The sequence below is a fragment of the Pelodiscus sinensis genome, chromosome 17, assembly GCF_049634645.1.
Source record: "Pelodiscus sinensis isolate JC-2024 chromosome 17, ASM4963464v1, whole genome shotgun sequence".
Taxonomy (NCBI): domain Eukaryota; kingdom Metazoa; phylum Chordata; order Testudines; family Trionychidae; genus Pelodiscus; species Pelodiscus sinensis.
In genome coordinates this window covers 1,076,239-1,095,797 of record NC_134727.1, presented here as the reverse complement: position 1 = coordinate 1,095,797, position 19,559 = coordinate 1,076,239, and the positions used below count along the sequence as shown (strand labels likewise).

The 19,559-nt window shown below is 49.3% G+C and overlaps 1 protein-coding gene across 1 annotated transcript in view; it reads right to left on the bottom strand.

The window, feature by feature from the left end:
- DIAPH1 (diaphanous related formin 1) overlaps positions 1-17,322 on the bottom strand; it is a 111,743-nt gene extending 94,421 nt beyond the window's left edge. The window contains exon 1 of the mRNA XM_075900019.1: positions 17,161-17,322. Coding sequence (XP_075756134.1) covers positions 17,161-17,262 — 102 coding nt within the window. The 5' untranslated portion in view covers positions 17,263-17,322. The remainder of the gene's footprint in view (positions 1-17,160) is intronic.
- Positions 17,323-19,559: the final 2,237 nt, after the last annotated feature.

Genomic DNA, 19,559 nt, shown 5'->3' with positions numbered 1-19,559 from the left:
AGGGCAGGCGGGCTCTCCTACTGGAACAATTCACACAGCACAAACCTGCTCCAGCTGGACTTTGCTTTTCACTCGCTATTATGGCATCATTTAGAAGTCAGCCTGAAGACTAGTCCAGGGATCTCTAGTAGTTGCACAAGGGGGCAGAGCAGAGCGAGAACCTGCACTAGGGGACACTGCTCTTTCCATCTGTCCACTCCCACTAAATCTGTTCCTCACCCCTTCCAGCTCCTTCCTCCCCACTTTAATCTGTAAAAGCCTCTCCTACACGGGGGACCTAGTAAAAGTGTTCTCCTTACCAAAAAAAGCAGAGAAGGAAACAAAGGCGGCAGCGCCAAATGTTATGCAGTTCGTCCATCACGTACAAGAAGCCGTGTCAGTTAAAGCTATGTCCCTGACAAAGACCTGGCGACGCTTTTTAATCAACCTAGCTACATTATTACAGGTTGCGAAAAATTCAGTCTCCTGACCACCACAGCAAAGCCACCTAGCCCTGGTCCTGATATGGCTAGGTCAATGGAAGAACTCTCCCCTCAACAGAGCTACTGCCACTTGGAGAAGTGGATTAATGACAGCAATGCCTCCCCCGTTGTCACTGGGAAATACACCCTCCTCAATATCTTATTGGCAAGGTCTAAAGTTCTAGATGCAGACACCTCTGCCCACTTGAGGTAATGAGGACAGCGCTTAAGGGAGAATGCAGCAGCTGTGGCTGAGCTTGAGAAAATGAAGACTTGAGCCACACCCATCCTTCCTCCTTCCCCCAACCTCCAGATAGCCGGCTGTCTAAAGAGCAGAGGTGCAGCACGGCAAAACACAAAGTCCTCAGTCAGCTGTGTAGGATCCTTCTAGTCAGGAGATTGGAAAAACTGCAGGGTGTCCTAGAAGTGCACGGTCACCATTACTGTGCCCTGAATTCAAAGCCCTGAAAGATACTCTGGTTCACTTTAGAAGAGAATAGCATCAATCCCCAGGGGTGTTCCAAACAAAACTTAATCCAGGAAATTGCACTTCTCTTCCTAATTCCCTCCGCACTGTCCCTGGGGTACAGGTGCTTCAAACTGCTGTGCAGTGTTTAGCAGCCACACATATACTGCAGGGTGAGACGTTTTGTATGCAAGGCTTGAAAAGTGGACCAGACACACAATAAGCCAAGGCTCATGCAAAGATGGCTCCCAACCCCCAATGGTAAGAGAAGTCCAGTCCTGTATCTCATCTACTGGAACGGAGAGGGCTGCTGGGACTCCTGGCACTCTGCTTCTGGCCCCGGCAGAGAGATTGTATGTCCTTTCCTCTAGGTCTCTAACAATCCTCCACCAACTGGAAGAAATAAAACTCTTCCCCCTCAGCCCCTAAAGCTCTCCTGCCTGCTGGAGAGGGTTCTCTGATACATTACCTCACAGCTACTTGACTGTGGAAGCTGATACTCTCAGCACATGGAGGGCCGCAACTTAAGTGTGGTTGCAAATGTACATGCAAATTTAAGCAAATAACTTTTCACACTGATGGGCATGAATACAAAGATGAAGACAAGACTACACAACACTCAGGCCCCATTTAAGTCAGCTCTGCCGATATTAATACAATGCAATATTTACCCGAGTTCCACCCATATGTCAGCCCTTTAATGAGCAATGGCAGTCCAGGCATTGAACTACTAAATGCATCTCAACAGACCATTCTACTGACTCGCCAGTGGAAGCCATGTTCAAAGGATCCCAAACTGCACCGCCGGCCGCGAACAGGTCACAGGCCACACGTGGCCCACGGGCTGCTTGATGAGTAGCCCTGCATTACCTGTTTCATGCATCCTCTAGCTCAGGAGCAGGCAAAATACAGCCTGCGGGGCAGATCCCACCTGCCAAGCTGCCAGATCTAGCCTGAGGGAGCATCAGCCAGGCTCCCTGCTGTCCCCCTCCCTCCATGCTGCTCTAAGCTGCTCGCAGAACAGTTTGAGTGTGGTTTCTGGCCAAAGGGAGCTGCCTGTTGGCAGGACAGGCAGCACACAAAGTACCCTTTCCCCTTTGGTTGAGCCACACATGGCCCCTGCCAGTTGCTCGGAGCTCCCCATGGGGGCACGGAAGGCAGACAGCCTGGCTGAGGAACCTGCTGGCCCGCACTGCTGGCTCGGAGCTTCCCAGGTAAGTGCCTCCCAACCACAGCCTTCCTCTGGCACCCCAGCCCATCTCTCCCCCAAACCCCATGTAACCCAAAACCCTCTGCACCATACCCCCTCCAATGCCCCTCCTCTAGGTCGCAAACCCCTCCCAGACATTGCACCACACTCCACTACCGCTAGTTAATCCAAATCCCTGCATTCCTGCCCCAGGTCACAACCCCGTCAGACCTGCACCTCCCCTCTCCAGGCCAGAATCCTCTCCTACACTCATACCCCCTCCTAGACCCCGCACTTCCTCCTTCATCCCAATCTCTTACCCATAGCTCCCTTCTGCACCATACCTCCATCCCATAGCCCGCACCTCCTCCATTAGTATCATGGAAGAGTGCAGCCCTCAACCACTTAAATTCTTGGAGTGGCCCCATCAAAAATTATTGCCCACCCCTGCTCTAATCCCAAAGCACTAGTGCACACTCCTCCTGAGGCTGTTCACAGCTTTCGCAAGCAACAACAAATTGATATGGCCCCTATTAGCTTCACTGCTGGCTCAAGATTCAAGGATGGCAGTGAAACTGACTAAACACGAACATGCACTGTTTCTGCTAGACAAGCACCAGAAAACACTGGAGTAACTTGTTTGCAGATTCAGGAAAAAAAATGAATAATAGAAGAAGACAGTTAGTCTGTTTTTAACGGAACTTTACATTCTACAGCAGTGATTTTCACCCTCTCTCATTTGTGGACCTAAAATATTTCAAACGAAGGTGCAGGCCCCTTGGAAATCTCAGATAAACTGTGCAGAACCACCGTTTCATGGTAACTACCACCTTTTCCAGACCCCTTGGACAGTCTGTGCCCAGACTCATGTTGAAAACTACTGTTCTACAGAAATTCAGGTCCCACTACTCACCTTGGAAAGTTCCCTGCAGTTAAATGGGTATTTTGAGATCTATCTGTATGCACACACATTTGTATGTTTGCAAAATACTTTTGAATAGATATAAAGCTTTTTAAACACACACAATTTCTGACCTGTCCCACATTTCTCTCCTCTCAAATGATACGAATTTCACAAATGTCCCATCCCTCATTGTGAAACAAATAAAATCATGAGTTTCCTGAAACCAGCTTTGACATCACATGGCAACTGGCCTAAGGCGGGAGGCACAAGAGAAATCACCCATCTTCTGACAACAGAGATGGCTCACAAGTCACTAGCATCAAAACCCTAACCCTTATTCTGCTGCCTGAAATCAGAATATGAATAAGCAGGTCTGGTGATCGGCTGAACCCTGCTGCTGCCCTGAGACGTGGCTCCCAGATACTGCTACTCCTTCGGTTATTCACAAATACAGCAAGACCCTGCAGAATAGGTGTGTGTGTGGAGTCCAGTGGCTCAATGACATTTCCATGCTCTCTCTGTGGATTCTGGAGCAACTAAGTCCAAAGCATGATTCATAGACTTTAAGGTCAGAAGGGGCCATTTTGATCATCTAGTCTGACCCCCTGCACAGTGCAGGCCACAGAATCTCACCCACCCACTGCTAGAATAATCCTCTCGCCTATATCTCAGATATTGAAGTCCTCAAAACGATGGTTCAAAGACCCCAAGATGCAGAGAATCCTCCCGCTAGTGACCCATGCCCCATACTACAGAGGAAGGTGAAAAACCTCCAGGGCCTCTGCCAATCTGCCCTGGAGGAAAATTCCTTCCCGACCCCAAATATGGCGATCAGCTGAACCCTGAGCATGTGGGCTAGACTCACGAGCCAGACACCCAGAAAAAAGTTGCGCATACTCAGAGCATGTGGGGCCAAGTAGGGATAGCAGTAGTATGACACTTTTCCCTGGCAGGTAGCAATCAATTATGTCTGTCCTCTTCAAAGGCTTGGAAAGCTCTCAGCCTTATATGCTGCAATGCTCATCTATTTAAAGCAGTCTTCTCAGGATCATCTGGCTTTATTGCACCTAAGTGTGTGCTGCTGTGGATACCCTCTATGCAGTGTTTCCTGGGGCAGCCTTGATTCCAATGTCCTTGTGAAATTTTCTATGGGAGAACTTGTTTTGGGAAGGTGATGTTCAGGCATCCTAATGCTATTTCCAACCCAGCATAGTTGGGCTTTTATCAGCAATGGAGCGATGCTTATGGCATTTGACTTTTGGAGAACCTCCAGGCTGGTATTCCTGCCCTTCCAGCGGATCCTCAAAATGTTGTGTAGAGATCAAATGTGAAAGGCCCTTTGTATGGTGCCCAGGTCTCACAGCCACTGAGGAGAGATACACATTTCCTAAAGGCTACTCAGAAGAGATTCAGAAGTCTTAGGAATTGAGAAACATCCCTCTTCCTGCCAAAGCATACACTGCAAAGAGAAACACTATTTTAAGAGCTGCTTTTGAAATCTTTCTGAGAGTGGATTGTCTGAAAACATGCTGCCATGTAGCGCCAAGTCTGTAGCGGGGAGAATCCTTCGCCTTGTGTTCTGGACTAATGGGGATTCTGGAATCTGTATCACAGGCCAGACATCACAAAGGCAGAATGTGTGGTTTTCAGTTCACATAAGGCACAAGGAGCAGGTAGAAAGTAGTAACAAGATCATCTCATTCCTCCCCTAGGCCTTTTCACAAGCCATCAGCAGACCCATGAGGTGCAAGGAGATTACACTAGGGATATTAAAATGTGTTAATTAAAGTAAATGTGTAACCACTGAAAATTTCAGCAGTTACACCTGGGGTGTGCAGTCAGCTCCCTGGGAGCTGGTGCACAGGGAGCCGTAGAGCAGGATAACCACACCCACCCACCGATATACACCCTTACTCTGGAGTAAGGATGTCCAGGGGAAGTTAAATTGGTGTAGCACCATAGTGATATTATTATACTGGTAAATTCCTCTAGGTATCTCACCTAGACCTCAGTGGTCCCCAGAAACACACACACACATGTGCACCCTTGCTTTTCAGATCTACATGTCTCATAGGTGTATGGTAAAATTTTCACACCATGACCACTCTTTATGGCTGACCTTAAACAACGTTTCCTCAGCTCTCACCCCCTAACACCCCTATTTTACTTATGGTACATCGATGACATTTTCATCATATGGACCCACGGAAAAGAGACTCTTAAAGAATTCCACAAAGATTTCAACAACTTCCACCCCACTATCAATCACCTATAGGCTCTTTACAGAGCATTCCTAAAACTGAAATACCCACCTGGAGAAGTGAAAAAACCAACTGACAGAGCCAAAAAAGTCCCCAGACATGAACTACTTCAAGACAGACCCCAAAGAGAAAACAACAGAACTCCTCTTGCTGTTACCTCCAGTCCACAACTCAGACCCCTCCAGTGCATTATACACAATCTACAACCCATCTTGGAAAATGATCCCTCACTCTAAGAGGCCTTCGGAGAAAAACCTATTCTTGCTTACAGACAACCTCCTAACCCGAAACATATTCTTTCTGATAACCACACCACACAACCACACCATAAACCTCCAGGAACCCAGCCCCGCAACCAGCAGCGGCTGACTCTGGGACCCCTGGGGCACAGCAGCTGGGGTCCTGCCGGGTTGATCCCGCAGCACCGTCCTTTGGCGCTGCGGGACCAACCCAGCAGCACTTCAGCTGATCTGCCCCAAGCGTCCCCAAGAGCAGCTGGGGTACTGCTGGGTTGGTCCCGCAGCCCCGAGGGGCAGCGCTACAGGACCAACCGGGCAGTACCCCAGCTGCTCTGTCCCAGGCGTCCCCAAGAGCAGCTGGAGTGCTGCTGGGTTGGTGCCGTAGCGCCGCCCCTCAGTGCTACGGGACCAACCCGGCTGCGCCCCAGCTGCTCTATTGCAGGCATCCCCGATTCAGCTGCTGCTGAAACTGACCAGCAGCGGCTGAATCAGGGACACCTGGGGCAGAGTCAGACTATCATAAGGGGGGGGCTTTGAGGGGCCTGGGGTGGCATCCCCTCCCACCCCACTCCAGACCCCTCATAGCCCCCCCTTCTGATAGTCTGGCATATCTGATAATCCGGCACCCCCTGGGTCCTAAAGGTGCCGGATTATCGGAAGTTTACTGTACAGAGAGAAACCCTGGAATCCCAGTTCATCCACAAATTCAATTCACATGCTAATGGACTCAATCGTGATATGGGCTGGTGGGGACTCTACCTATTTAATAACCACTGAAGGTGGTAACAGCTCCCAGAGTGGTATCGTGCCGGTTTTAGGAATCTAGCTAATGATGCTCCGTCTCTCTCTCACTCACACTTTTTCTCTCTCTCCCCTCTCCTATTTATTTCGAGTTTTCATATCCCTAACTCATAACTCCGGTCATCTGAAGAAGTGGGCTGTGCCCACGGAAGCTCATACCACAAGTTTCGTTAGTCTATAAAGTGCTACCAGACCATTTGTTGGTTTTTCATTAATAAAGACACCAGCCTTGGCAGAAAAAGATGGCTGCTGCTCACTCAAATATAGCATATCTGACTAAGCCAGGCACCACATCTTGTGGTTTCAAGCACAGGAAGCAACCGTCACTCACAGGCCTACAACTAACGGAAGAAACTGTAGCAATGCAATATGTCTCCAACAAAGCTTAACACCAACATCCACCTCATGCAGCTCAGCAAACGGAAAGCACCAGCTTTTATCATCTTGGTGGAGTCTGCATGGAACGGCATTTTCACAGCCTAGCAGCAACTAGGGATGTTAAAACACATGTATTCGTGTAACCATGTATCCACTGAAAACTCACAAGCAAGGGGAGGGGGACGGTGGGAGCCAGTGCTCGCAGGGAACAGGCTTTTAAGCTGGCTTCCCATGAGCACTGGCTCCTGCCTCCCCTGCACCTGCTGCTGCCTTTGTGTGAGGCAGCAGCGGCGGCGGAAGGGGCTGCTCCACAGAAACTGGCCCCCCACATGCAGCAGCTCCCGCCTCCTCCCTGCTGCCTCTGATACAGGGGCTGTGTGTTACTGAGAGGGTTAACCTCACTGGTCAACCGTGTATTCAGCTACATGTTCACATCCCTAGCAGTAACACGCTTAAAAATGCCATTTCTTACCCTGATCCAGATTCTCCAGACACTGACGCAAACTAAGCATCTTCCAGACAGCTACGAAGAACAGGATGATTCATGGTCCCTAGTAAAAGAAAAAAGCTTTTCCCCTCTAGATTGCCAGTGACTACTGATTTTGGATTGGATATGAACAAAGGTTTCCTCGCGCACGTTGAGTGGCCTATGTCAAATGTGTCTCAAACTGATTCCTGATAGAACTACTCTCAAACATCTACAACACTACACCACCATCACCGTTGGTATTCTCTGGCTCTCAGACTGGTACTCCGGGGAGAGGGGGTTGGAGCGCTGAATGGCTGATGGAGATTTACACCCTGGCCAGCCCTCCATGAGTGGTCCTTTCACTGAGTCATATTTGGAAGGCAATATGGGGAAGCCTGCACCACCAGCTTTCCAGCTCAGGATAATACAGGACTTCAAGGGTATGTCTACACAGCAACTAGACAGCCACAGCTGGCACATCCTAGCCAACTCCAGCTCATTGGCTCAAGCTGGAACTCAGGATCTAGGAAGTGCAGGGTGGGTGGGTCCTAGAGTCCAGGTTCCCACCTGAACTAAGAAATCTACACAGCAATGAAAAAGTCCCACAGTCTGAGACCCATAAGTCTGAGTCAGGTGGTACAGAACATAAAACCAGCCATACTAGGTCAGATCAAAGGTCCATCTAGTGCAGTGTCCTGTCTTGACAGTCACCAATGCCAGGTGCTTCAAAGAGAATAGGCAATCTCTAAGTGACATCTTCTGTCACCCATTCCCAGCATCCAGCAAACAGATGTCAGGGAACCATCCCTGCCCATCCTGGCTAACAGTCATTGATGGACCTATCCTCCAGGTTCTTATCAATTCTTTTTAGTACCTGTTATAGTCTTGGCAAAGGCTGACTGAGCTGTATGAAGAAATACTTCCTTTTGTTTGTTTTAAACCTGCAGCCTATTAGTTTCATATGATGTTATGAAGAGTAAATAACACTTCCTAATTGTCTTTCTTCACACTAGTCATGATTTTATAGACCTTTATCATACTCCCCCGTGATCTCTCTTCAAAATTGAAAAGTCCCAGTCTTAGTAATCTGTCCTTACATGGAAGTCGTTCCATACCCCCTAATCATTCTGTATCCCATTTTGGTACCTTTTCCAATTCCAAAACAACTATTTTTTTTTTGGGGGGGGGGGGGGGGAACCAGATCTGCATGCAGTATTCAAGGTATAGGAGTACCACAGATTTCTACAGAGGCAATAGGATATGTTCTAGCTTATCCATTTCCTAACAATCCCTACATTCTGTTTGCTGTTTTGACTGCTGTTGCACAAGCAGTAGATGTTTTCAGAGAACTATCCCCAGTGATTCCAAGATCTCTTTTTTTAATAGTATCAGCCTCTGCTACTTCTACACTGTGTAGACATATCCTAATCCTCCAATGCTGCTAAATCAGACACCTTGCATTTATGTTAGCAGTGGATCATCGAACTATCCCCAGATACAGAGGCCCAATTCATGTTTACAGTATTTATAGATGGCCCGTAGTATTTTAATTAACAAGATTCTGAACTGACACTGCTGTGCTTAGGGCAATGTTTTAGTCTTCCATCACATGCTCTCCGGATTCAAGAGAGAATCCACAGGTAACAGCTAAAAATTTTACAACTAATATTAGAGAGACAGAAAGACAAGTTGTCACGTTACTGGATTTTGAGGGGAGCAGCCAGATCACTGCTGCACCCATGGGGGGGGGGGGGTGTTGATCCCAAAAGTGGTACAAAGGGGGCCATGTGAGGTGTCAAACAAAAGCTTACTTTCTACAGGTTCTATATTTGCTCTTCATATATCTGTGTAATGTATGTGTGTTGAGTTATGAATATGTACTCTGTATGGAGACTGGAAGTTTCTCTGAAGGTGGTTAAGTAATGGGCCAGGAATGTTTGCCTATGGACATGCTAATGAGCAAGTCTCCAGGGAACAATGGACCTCTGGAGGCCAAAGACACACCTGGCCACTGGCCACGTGACTCTAGCCAGCTTGGAAGAAACCAGGAAGGAGGTATAAATAGGCCATGTGGCGACTCCATCTTGGTCTCCAGATCTGCTCTTTCACCTCAGATGCAGCCTCGCAGGGATTCACGAGCCGGGAAGAACTGTGGACCCATCCTGGCATAGGATGTGCACCAAGGACTTTTAAGCCAGCAGCTATAACATTTTTGCTGCAAGCCTGCATCGAGAACTGGGAGATTTGATGCATGTAATGTATGATACTTTAACAACCTTACTCTCATGCTTTTCTTTCTTGTAGTAATAAACCTTTAGATTGTAGATTCTAAAGGATTGGCTCAGCGTGATTTGTGGGTAAGAGCCAGAGTGTAAATTGATCTGGGATCTGTGGCTGATTTCTTGGAACCGGACAGAACTTGTTTGGGGTAGGTGAATTGGGTTCTAAGACCCCCTCACCTGTGTATGAGGCCCGGGGCCATCTGGGGCACGGATATTGCTGAGGTGCCAGAGGGGTTTTGCTCGTGAGGCTTCAGGCAGGCAGCTGAAGCGCTCTGTGGGACTGGTTTGTGGCCTGTTTGGGAAGGTCTCCAGTCTGGGGGCTAGAGAGAGCCCCGAATTTGAGCAATTCGCCCTGAGCGGACGCCCTCAGCTGTGCCCAGACCCGGCCCAGTCCGTCATACAAGTCACACCCTCAGACAGGAATATGGAGCAGAAAGTCTCCAATGATGACCAAGGTTAATGAGAGACAAGAAAAAGTTCAAAGCAAGTTCAGCTTTTACAAAATGAAGGTACTGCTGAGTGAGAAAAAGAACAGATATACAGAGGAATGAGGGAAAAGTGCAAACAATATAAAAGGAAAAAGGATCTTTATGCCATACTTCCACTGAAGTACTGGAAAGAATCAGCACAGCTCTCCAGTTCTCACTGCATAGTGGGAAGAGAGAAATGCTTCACTCAGAACAGACAGTAAAGTTATGCCTACACTAAGAAGAGATGTATTTTACTACACACTAGCACAGGGCTACTCAACTTTGGAAGCCCCGGGGGCCACAGTGATACTCACAGCACATGCGGAGGGCTGCAACTTAAATGTGATTGCATATACATGCAAATATCTATGCAAATAGCTTGTTTCACACAATGCCCCAGTGCTCCCAGAACCTCCTTCCTGGGGGCTGGAAACGCCGACACTCTGTACCCATCTGTTTCGGCCAGCCCGTCCGCTTGTGTCTTTCAATGCTCACCCTGCCAGGGAGACGTCTTGCCGCTGTGGAGCATGTTCCCATGGAGGCCACATTCAAAGGATCCAACCCACAGGCTGTGTGTTGAGCCCTGCGTAAACCCAAACTGCACTGAGAGCCGCAAACAAATGGGCTACAGGCCACATGCGGCCCGCGTGTTGAGTAGCCCTGTACTAGCATATTAATGAAGATACATTGTTTCCTAGTGTAAACAAGAACGAACATTGCTATTCTCCTGGCTGAAGGGTTTCGTGTTCATTCTGTATGTGATCTAGCAATGGGGGGAATCTGTGGGGGAGCTGCGCTCCTACCCAGCTACCCACATTCTGCTTTGGAGTCGTAGAGGGGGAAGAGTTCAACCAAACGTAACTCACGAGTTCTGTAAGTTCACCACAGGTAGCTCAGGACTCCCTAATCAAAAAATGCTGAGTGAGAAAATGTGAAACAGCTTCTGTGCTGACTGCTAATTAACGAATTAATTGTTAAATCTAATTAACTATTCAATTGTTAAATCAAATACTGTTAGTGTCAAGAGGGATTACTTGATCCCAAGCTTTAAACCCTGGACTTGACAGGAGTCACTGTATTACCACAACCTGCATTCACCCCACTATCCAGCTCCCAAGACAACACCCTCTGGAAAGTAAACAGAGAAACAACAGCTAGAAGCAGCCACCTCCCTTTCCTTACCACAGGCATGACACTCCCTGGAATCAGAACAGGCACAATTCTTGACAGGTGACCTCACTTTTCTACTGACTGCTCAACTGCAATCCAGGAAGGTCACTACACCCGAGTCCTGGTTCATAAACAAGACCAAAGTGACCATTCTTACTCAGACAAACAGTAGACCAGCATGCTTTGCCCCCTGAGAATCCATCTGTCCCCCATGCCTTATGGCTGGGTCCTAACTAGGACAGAACTATGTTCTCAACCCAAACCTCACTTAAAACCTAGAGAAGACAACACAGTTTGTAGTTTGCAACTAAATTAGCAGGTCAAGTTAAAGGCAATATGAAAGTCTACTCCTTTAACTTGACCTGCTAACTGGCTGTTCTTCACTAGGATCCTAGCATTGATAATACACCTTTTTTCCTTCTAGCAAAATTAAGATTTAAAACTTGCAAAACAGACTCTCTCCCCTCTATGATTTCAAGGACATCAGATGCCTAAAGGATGAAAGTATTTAGCGAGGTGTAAGCAAGACACAGCCCTATCACCAAAACAGTTTACTCCATGATGATCTATTCTAGAAAAACATTACAGCAAGGTCCCTGAGTTCTGCACTCTGGTGCCACACAGTGACAATTGCAATATGACTTAATTTAAGAATTTGAGGTTGTAAGTGAATTAAGTATGAAACTGAGTAGTGCACAATTAATTCAGTAGAGTCCATGTTATTCATTTTGACACTCAATTATATTCATTGTACACTATCCCCACATTTTCAATGTAATTCCGATTTTACAACAATGCGTAAGTGTTGAATTTTGACACTGGATTGGTACAGAGATGGCTTTGGCAGGCCATTCGAGATAGAAACATCCAGCAACTGTGGCTACTAGAGCAGTGAGGACTGGATACTAAAACAAAACCACCCTTCCTCAGGTGGTTTTACTATATAGAGAAGGTAATCTGTTCAGTGCAAGGAGAAAGAATCTACAGGCTCCCTCCACACTAGCTGATTCCCATTTGCAACTTCTGATATATCTTCCAACGTACCCAAGCAGCAACACACCATAGCACAAAGCAGACAATCACATTACCATCTGAAGAAGACTTACTCCAACCAGGGCTGGCCACAATCTCCATCAGAGTAACAGCATACTAGGTGGCTAGCAGGAATGTCTTAGGATACACGGTTAAACAGTTAACCAATGAGCCCGGGTCTGTTGGTTAACCTTCAGGGTAGCACGCAAGGCTTCCCATCCCCACGTTGCTGCCTCTGTACTCGAGACAGCAGACCGGGGGGAGGTGGCTCTACAGGAGCCGATGCTCACAGGAAACCAGCTTGAAGCTGGCTCCCCACATGCATCAGACCCTGGGAGTTGCCTTCCCTCCCTGCCTGTACATGTGTAATCGCTGAAAATTTAATTTCAGCTGTTACATGTTTACAAAAAACCCTACTTTTTTACATCCCTGGCATGGGCATTATAGCCTGTGTGCGCAAAGAATTCTCCCATGGCCATCTCACAATACATCCGCTATGTCTGCTCTACCTTCTGTACTCTGCTGGTCGGTTTCAAGCTCAAGCAGATCTGTCTGTAACTGAACATTTGTATTTCTGCATAATCACTAGTCAGCTTTCCTTCAGCGTATTTGACTGACACCCCCCCTGTAGCCAATCATTATGATGCCATTGCACTCCGGGGGGTCACCTGAGGGACAGGTTCTGCTGTTGTCAGCACAGCTCCCCTCGTTTTAAGGTTGCCATACACCTCCATTTAAGATCCTGCTTTTAGCTGCTCATAACTCTGCCAAACTAATGGCTTGGCCTGAATATTTCCATTCCGAGTGTTTGCCGCAAGATGATCTTTTTGGAAAGCTTCAGCCAAAATGGTTCAGATGTTTCTGAAAGCAAGTCCAGGAAGAAATAGATTGCTTTGCAATGTTTAACAAAACTTGCGACCTCGTCTTCCGGAAGTTCTAATCACCCCGTGTGGGACTCTTTCAAATATGAGGAGGGGAAGCTGGGCAGAGAGATTAGGAATGGAAGTTGGGTGCAAGGAGGAAAATGGCTGGAAGCTAGAAAAGTGGAGAGAGGCAGATCACACAAGGAACCAGAAGGGGCAAATTGGGAACGACTGGGCAGAGACTGGCATGAGAAACCAGAAAAGTGGACACCGGTACTGACTGGGTAGGAAGGGAAAATGGGACTCAGAGGAGCAGCCACAAAACTGATGCTATGGCAAGAACTCAAGCTCTGCTGATTCCAAAGCACTCTAAAAATCCTCCTTTTATTATGGCTTATAAAATTGATTTATTACTACAATAATTTAGGGTGAAACTCGCATAGTGAGCTGGCATTCTGCTTTGTAGATCAGCTGGTATTTCTATCTGCTCACTCTCCTCTGAGCTATATCAAATCCCATAGATAGTGGAGCTTGAAAGCCTTTGACAAGGTCCCTCACCAAAGGCTCTTGTGTAAATTAGGCTGTCATGGGATAAGAGGGAAGGTTCTTTCATGGACTGAGAACTGGTTAAAAGACAGGAAACAAAGGGTAGGAATAAATGGTAAATTTTCAGAATGGAGAGGGGTAACTAGTGGTGTTCCCCAAGGGTCAGTTCTAGGACCAATCCTGTTCAACTTATTCATAAACGATCTAGAGAAAGGGGTAAGTAGTGATGTGGCAAAGTTTGCAGACGATACTAAACTGTTCAAGATAGTCAAGACCAGAGCAGACTGGGAAGAATTTCAAAAAGATCTCACCAAACTGAGTGATTGGGCAACAAAATGGCAAATTAAATTTAATGTGGATAAATGTAAAGTAATGCACATTGGAAAAAATAACCCTAACTATACATACAATATGATGGGGGCTAATTTAGCTACAACTAATCAGGAAAGATCTTGGAGTTATCGTGGCTAGTTCTCTGAAAACATCCACCCAGTGTTCAGCGGCAATCAAAAAAGCAAATAGGATATTAGGAATTATTAAAAAAGGGATAGAAAATAAGATGAAGAATGGTGTGGAGAGGTGAATAAAGAAAAGTTATTTACTTGTTCCCATAGTATAAGAACTAGAGGGCACCAAATGAAATTAATGGGTAGCAGGTTTACAACTAATAAAACAAAGTTCTTCTTCACACAGCGCAAAGTCAACCTGTGGAACTCCTTGCCAGAGGAGGCTGTGAAGGCTAGGACTATAACAGAGTTTAAAAAAGACCTAGATAAATTCATGGAGGTTAGGTCCATAAAAGGCTATTAACCAGGGGGTAAGGAATGGTGCCTCTGGCCTCTGTTTGTCAAAAGCTGGAGAAGGATGGCAGGAGACAAATTGCTTGACCATTGTCTTGGGTCCACCCCCTTTGGGTCACTGGCACTGGCCACTGTCGGCAGACAGGATACTGGGCTAGATGGATCGTTGGTCTGACCCAGTCTGGCCGTTCTTATGTTCTTGAGGACCACACCAGGTGCCCCAGAGGGAGGAAATGCAACAGAGAATCCTCACGGGATCCCTTCCATCGCCCATTCCCAGACAAACAGAAGCCAGGGACACCATCTCTACACTACGCAGCTTTTTAAAGACAAGGCTGTGTCGACAAAGCCCTGTCTCAAAGCCAGTGTGTGTGTGTGTGAACACTCTTAGTACTTTTCCTGACAAAACACTTCTAACCTCCAATGACCAGGCTTTGCTCCGTCAGCAGGAGTGTTCACGTACTTGCCAGGGCAAAACTTTGTCATTCACTGAGGAAAGGGGGAGATGATTGCTGTTAAACACCTGTGAATGACAAAAGTTGTGTCAAACAAGTGCAAGTGTAGCTACAATGTAAAAGGGAATAATCCAGCTCTCCTGACACAATTATTCTACATCTCAAAGCAGGGGGTGGAAGAGCCCATATAATCACAAAAAGCAAAAAAAAAAAAGTAAAGACTGAGGATGTACCTACACTACACAGCTTTTTGCGACAGGGTTGTGTCGACTCAGCCTTGTTGCTAAAAGTCGGCACACACCAATGCCAATGAGGGGAGGGGAGAATGGGCTTAAGCACCCATGAACAAGTTTTGTGGAGCAACGTGCAAGTGCAGACACAGCCTAAGAAAAGCTATTAAAGCAACTATGTCCATTTGTGCTTCCAACCCAGACCCATTTTCCTTCAAAGGCCACTTCAGAACTGTTCTCTATTTTCTCCTGAGCAATAGTCCAAATTTACAAGTCATCCTTTGGCACCTTGAAGACTAGCAAATGTATTTGGATATAAGCTTTCATGAGTTGGAGCCCACTTTGACAGATGCATGGGCTCCAGCCCACAAAAGCTGTTAGTCTCTCAGGGGAATGTGGTGAAACCTATGCAAATTGGAACTCCTTTCAGAGGGATAGCTGTGTTGATCTGTTTCAGCAAAAACAAGGTGTCCTGTGGCACCTTAAAGACTATTTCATAGACTAAAAGTCTTATTAACAAATGGTTTCTGATATGCAGTCTTCTTTCGCCTTAAGAAAAGAGGCAGCTTGGTTTTAGTTTTAATTCTTAAAAATGAGATTGTACATAATTCAAAAAACATAAAAAGCAAATTGTATTTTTTTTAAAATTCCAGTTTAAATATTCTCCAATGGTTAGCGAGGGAAGGGAGTTTGGTTTTATTTGCATTCTTGAAGCTGTGTTCCTTTTATTCTCTCCATACTAAACCATAGTTCACAATTTCTTCTTATATCCTTCATAATCGTATGGATCATTCCCCCTCCTTGTGGCTACACACCCACACTGAACTACAGATAGGGATGTTAAAAAGCGGGTAATTAGGTAATTCTGTAATCACTGAAAATCTCAGCAGTTACATGCACCTGCAGTGCCTACCACCCCACTCCTGGGGAGGCGGCTCCCGCCCCCGTGCTGCCACCTTTCTATCAGAGGCAGCAGCAGTGCAGGATGATAGCAGGCTCCTGCCTGCAGTCCAGGAGTGGGGTGGGAGCCTCCATGTTACTGTGAATATGATTAACAGTTTAAATGGTTATACTTTTACATTCCTAACTACAGGCACTTCATTTTTCCTCAGACGAATGCCTCTAGTCCCTCAATCATTCTGACTGCTCTTCTCTGAATCACCTCCAACTTGGCTCCATCCTTCTACAGACACAGCAGATTCTTAGCCAGAACAAGCCTCTAATCCAGTGATGGGCAACCAAGGCTAGTGAATGGGCCGCATGAGTGGCCCTACATCCCAGTAGGACACAAGATTGTCATAACCAAGACAATCTCCTGGGATAAGCTAGTTTTGCTCACTGTGCCTGAGTACCTAGAATTTGCGGGCTGTACCGACTGAACCGAAGCAGCGCTGTGATTGGATACAAAGAGAGTGCACGGCTCTCGCAGTCAAAGTTGTGTGCAATCAGCACACGCCTCACTTCCTGTGCACTGACTTTGTGTGTGTGTCATGTGAGTAATACAGACAGGAAAGCAAGGGACTCTGGCAACCCTGCACATGGGCAAGAGAAAACACAATGTCTTGTGGACTCCACACACAACTCTGATGGGCCTCAGGTGGTCCATGGACTGCAGGCTGCCAATACCGGTTCTTTGCATCCCGCAGCAGCCAGGGCCTCAGAGAAAAAGAAACCTCCTCACGCGCTCTTTGCCTCAGAGACTTACAACAGACACGAACGATTAAACGTCCCACAAACGTTTCAAGTGACTCCAGCTGGAAGCATTGCAGCGCCCGCCCAAGGCCCGTCCCTTCGCTTCCTGCCCAAGGGTGCAGAGCGGGGGCTGAGCAGCGCAGTGTGCGGCACCGCCCGCTCCCCTCGGCGGGGCTCCCCGGGCTGCGGGGCGTTTCCTTCGCGGCCTGAGCTCCCCCCGGAGCGGCCCGCGCCCGGCGGAGTCCCGGCTCAGCGAGGGGCCCGCGCTAAGCTCTGCCCGGGGGGGGGGGGGGGGGGGCGGGGAGAGCCCGGGGGGGGGGGGGGGGGTGTCCCGGCTCACAGCCCCGGGGGGGGGGGCTCGAGGACCCGGGGGGGGGGTGTCCCGGCTCACAGCCCCGGGGGGGGTGTCCCGGCCCGGGGGGGCTCCGCGCGGCGGCCCCTCCCCCACTCACGAATTTCTTGGACTTCCCGGGGTCCGCGGGCCCCGCCTCCTCCGGGCCCTTCCCCTTCTTCTTGTCGCGGCCGCCGCGCGCCGGGCCCCCGCCGCCCTCCATGGCGCCGCCGGCTCCTCAGGCCCCGCCGCCCAACCGCCCCGCGCAGGCCCCGCCCGCCTCATTCCGCATGCAGCCGCTCATTAGCCTGTCAATGAGCGCCCGAATATTCATGAGCCGCCGCTTCCGCTTCCGGCCTGGGCGGCGCGCCGCTTCCGCCGCCGCAGCGCCCCCTGCCGGCGGGAGCCCCCACCGCCCCCGGCCTGCGCTGCCCCGCCGCTCGAGAGCCAGTGCCTGGCCGCGGGGCACGTGGACCCCCCCGGCTCCCGCGGGGCACGTGGACCCCCCCGGCTCCCGCGGGGCACGTGGACACACCCCCCCCCGGGCTCCCGCAGGGCACGTGGATCCTCCCCCTCCCCGGGCTCCCGCAGGGCACGTGGACCCCCCCCCCCCCCGGGCTCCCGCAGGGCACGTGGATCCTCCCCCTCCCCCGGGCTCCCGCAGGGCACGTGGATCCTCCCCCTCCCCGGGCTCCCGCGGGGCACGTGGACCCCCCCCTCCCCCGGGCTCCCGCAGGGCACGTGGACCCCCCCCCCCGGTTCCCGCAGGGCACGTGGACCCCCTCCCCGGGCTCCCGCAGGGCACGTGGATCCTCCCCCCCCCCCGGCTCCCGCAGGGCACGTGGACCCCCCCTCCCCCGGGCTCCCGCAGGGCACGTGGACCCTCCCCTCCCCCGGCTCCGGCAGGGCACGTGGACCCTCCCCTCCCCCGGCTCCGGCAGGGCACGTGGACCCTCCCCTCCCCCGGGCTCCCGCAGGGCACGTGGAACCCCCACCTCAGCTGAGCTCCCACAGGGCATGTGGAAACCCCACTCCGACTCCCACAGGGCATGGGGAATCTCACCCCCGGCAGAGCTGCCCCAGGTCATGTGGAAAACACCCCCCACACACACACTCCCGTTGGACAGGTGGAACCCCCACCACTGAGCTCCTGAAGGGCATGTGGAACCTTCCCTACTGAACTCCCACAGGGCACGTGGAACCCCCCCCTCCCCGAGCTCCCGCAGGGCATGTGGTACTCTTCCCCCCTCCCCCAGCTGAGCTCCTACGAGGCACATGGAACCCCGGCTAAGCTGCTGCAGGGCAGGTGGAACCTCCCCCCTGATGTGCTCCCACTGGGCAGGAGGAACATACACACCCTACCCACTGAGACCCAGCTGCTGCCAGCTCAGGCATCAGCTCCAGCAGGCCCAAGCGTGGTCCTGCCTGCATGGCCCCTGTGTCCTCAGCGACGGACTGACAGCCCTGGGCACACTGAGCACTAGGCTTCAGTTTTTCTAGCCAGGCCCTGGCAAGCGGCTATAATGCCTTACAGCTGGTAGTGGGACCTATCTGCATGCAGGAGTGGGACCCATCACCACTACCTATCCCACCACCTCTGCTATTTTTTCCCCCTTTTCATAAAGCACAAGGCATTTAAACTGCATGAAGGTTGCTGAGTTGCATTTCTTACCCCTAAAATTACTAAAAATCAAGGACCACACCAAGCTGAGGGATCAGCTTCCCCCTCTCTTTTTCAGGAAACCACCCTGAGAATGATGCCAAACTGAGAAACAGCTTGTCTTTAGTGTCAGAAAAAACACAGGACCTGTGTACTAACTAGCTTGCCCGTAAGCTCATATATAGAACACAGACAACATATCATTGCAATGAAGTTACAAATCTCAGTTACTGAGAAAAAACACAAGCTGGTATCAGATTCAGCTCTCTCTTCTCCCCCATCATGGCATTCGAACAGCAGCATAACCAAAGAAAGGGCCTTTACGGAGTCAGACTCTTAATGGATCACTAGGGTACACTGCACCCTCCTTCCGAGGGCTGTCTGCACATGCAGCCTGTAGCATCTTACAGCTCGTACAAGCTTGGTACAGTCTCTCTTTACCAACAAATCACATTCAAGGTACTGAAGTGAAGGTGCTGAGCCTGGAAGCACACGCCAGAAGCGGCCCAGAGGCTCTGTGCATTTCCATCCCTCCCTCTTCTACTCAGGATGGTGAGGAAAATTCAGCAGGAGAGAGCTGCTAGCTGCTCAGCCTTTTCTCCAAGAGGCTGAACAAGTTCTGCTACCGTCCACGAAACCTTCCAGCAGCTATTCTTATGTTTTGAAGTGGAAACATTCCTGGAATGTGTCCACTCTTTTACAATGTTCCTCATGTTATTTAACCTGTTCTGATTCTTTGCTATTGTACAGAGGAAAACAAGGGCTATAAATACCAATGAAATAAGAACACAAGGAACACATATTAGAGTGATATTTATAATCTCATTCACTCATATTTCACATTTGCTCACTGCTTTATA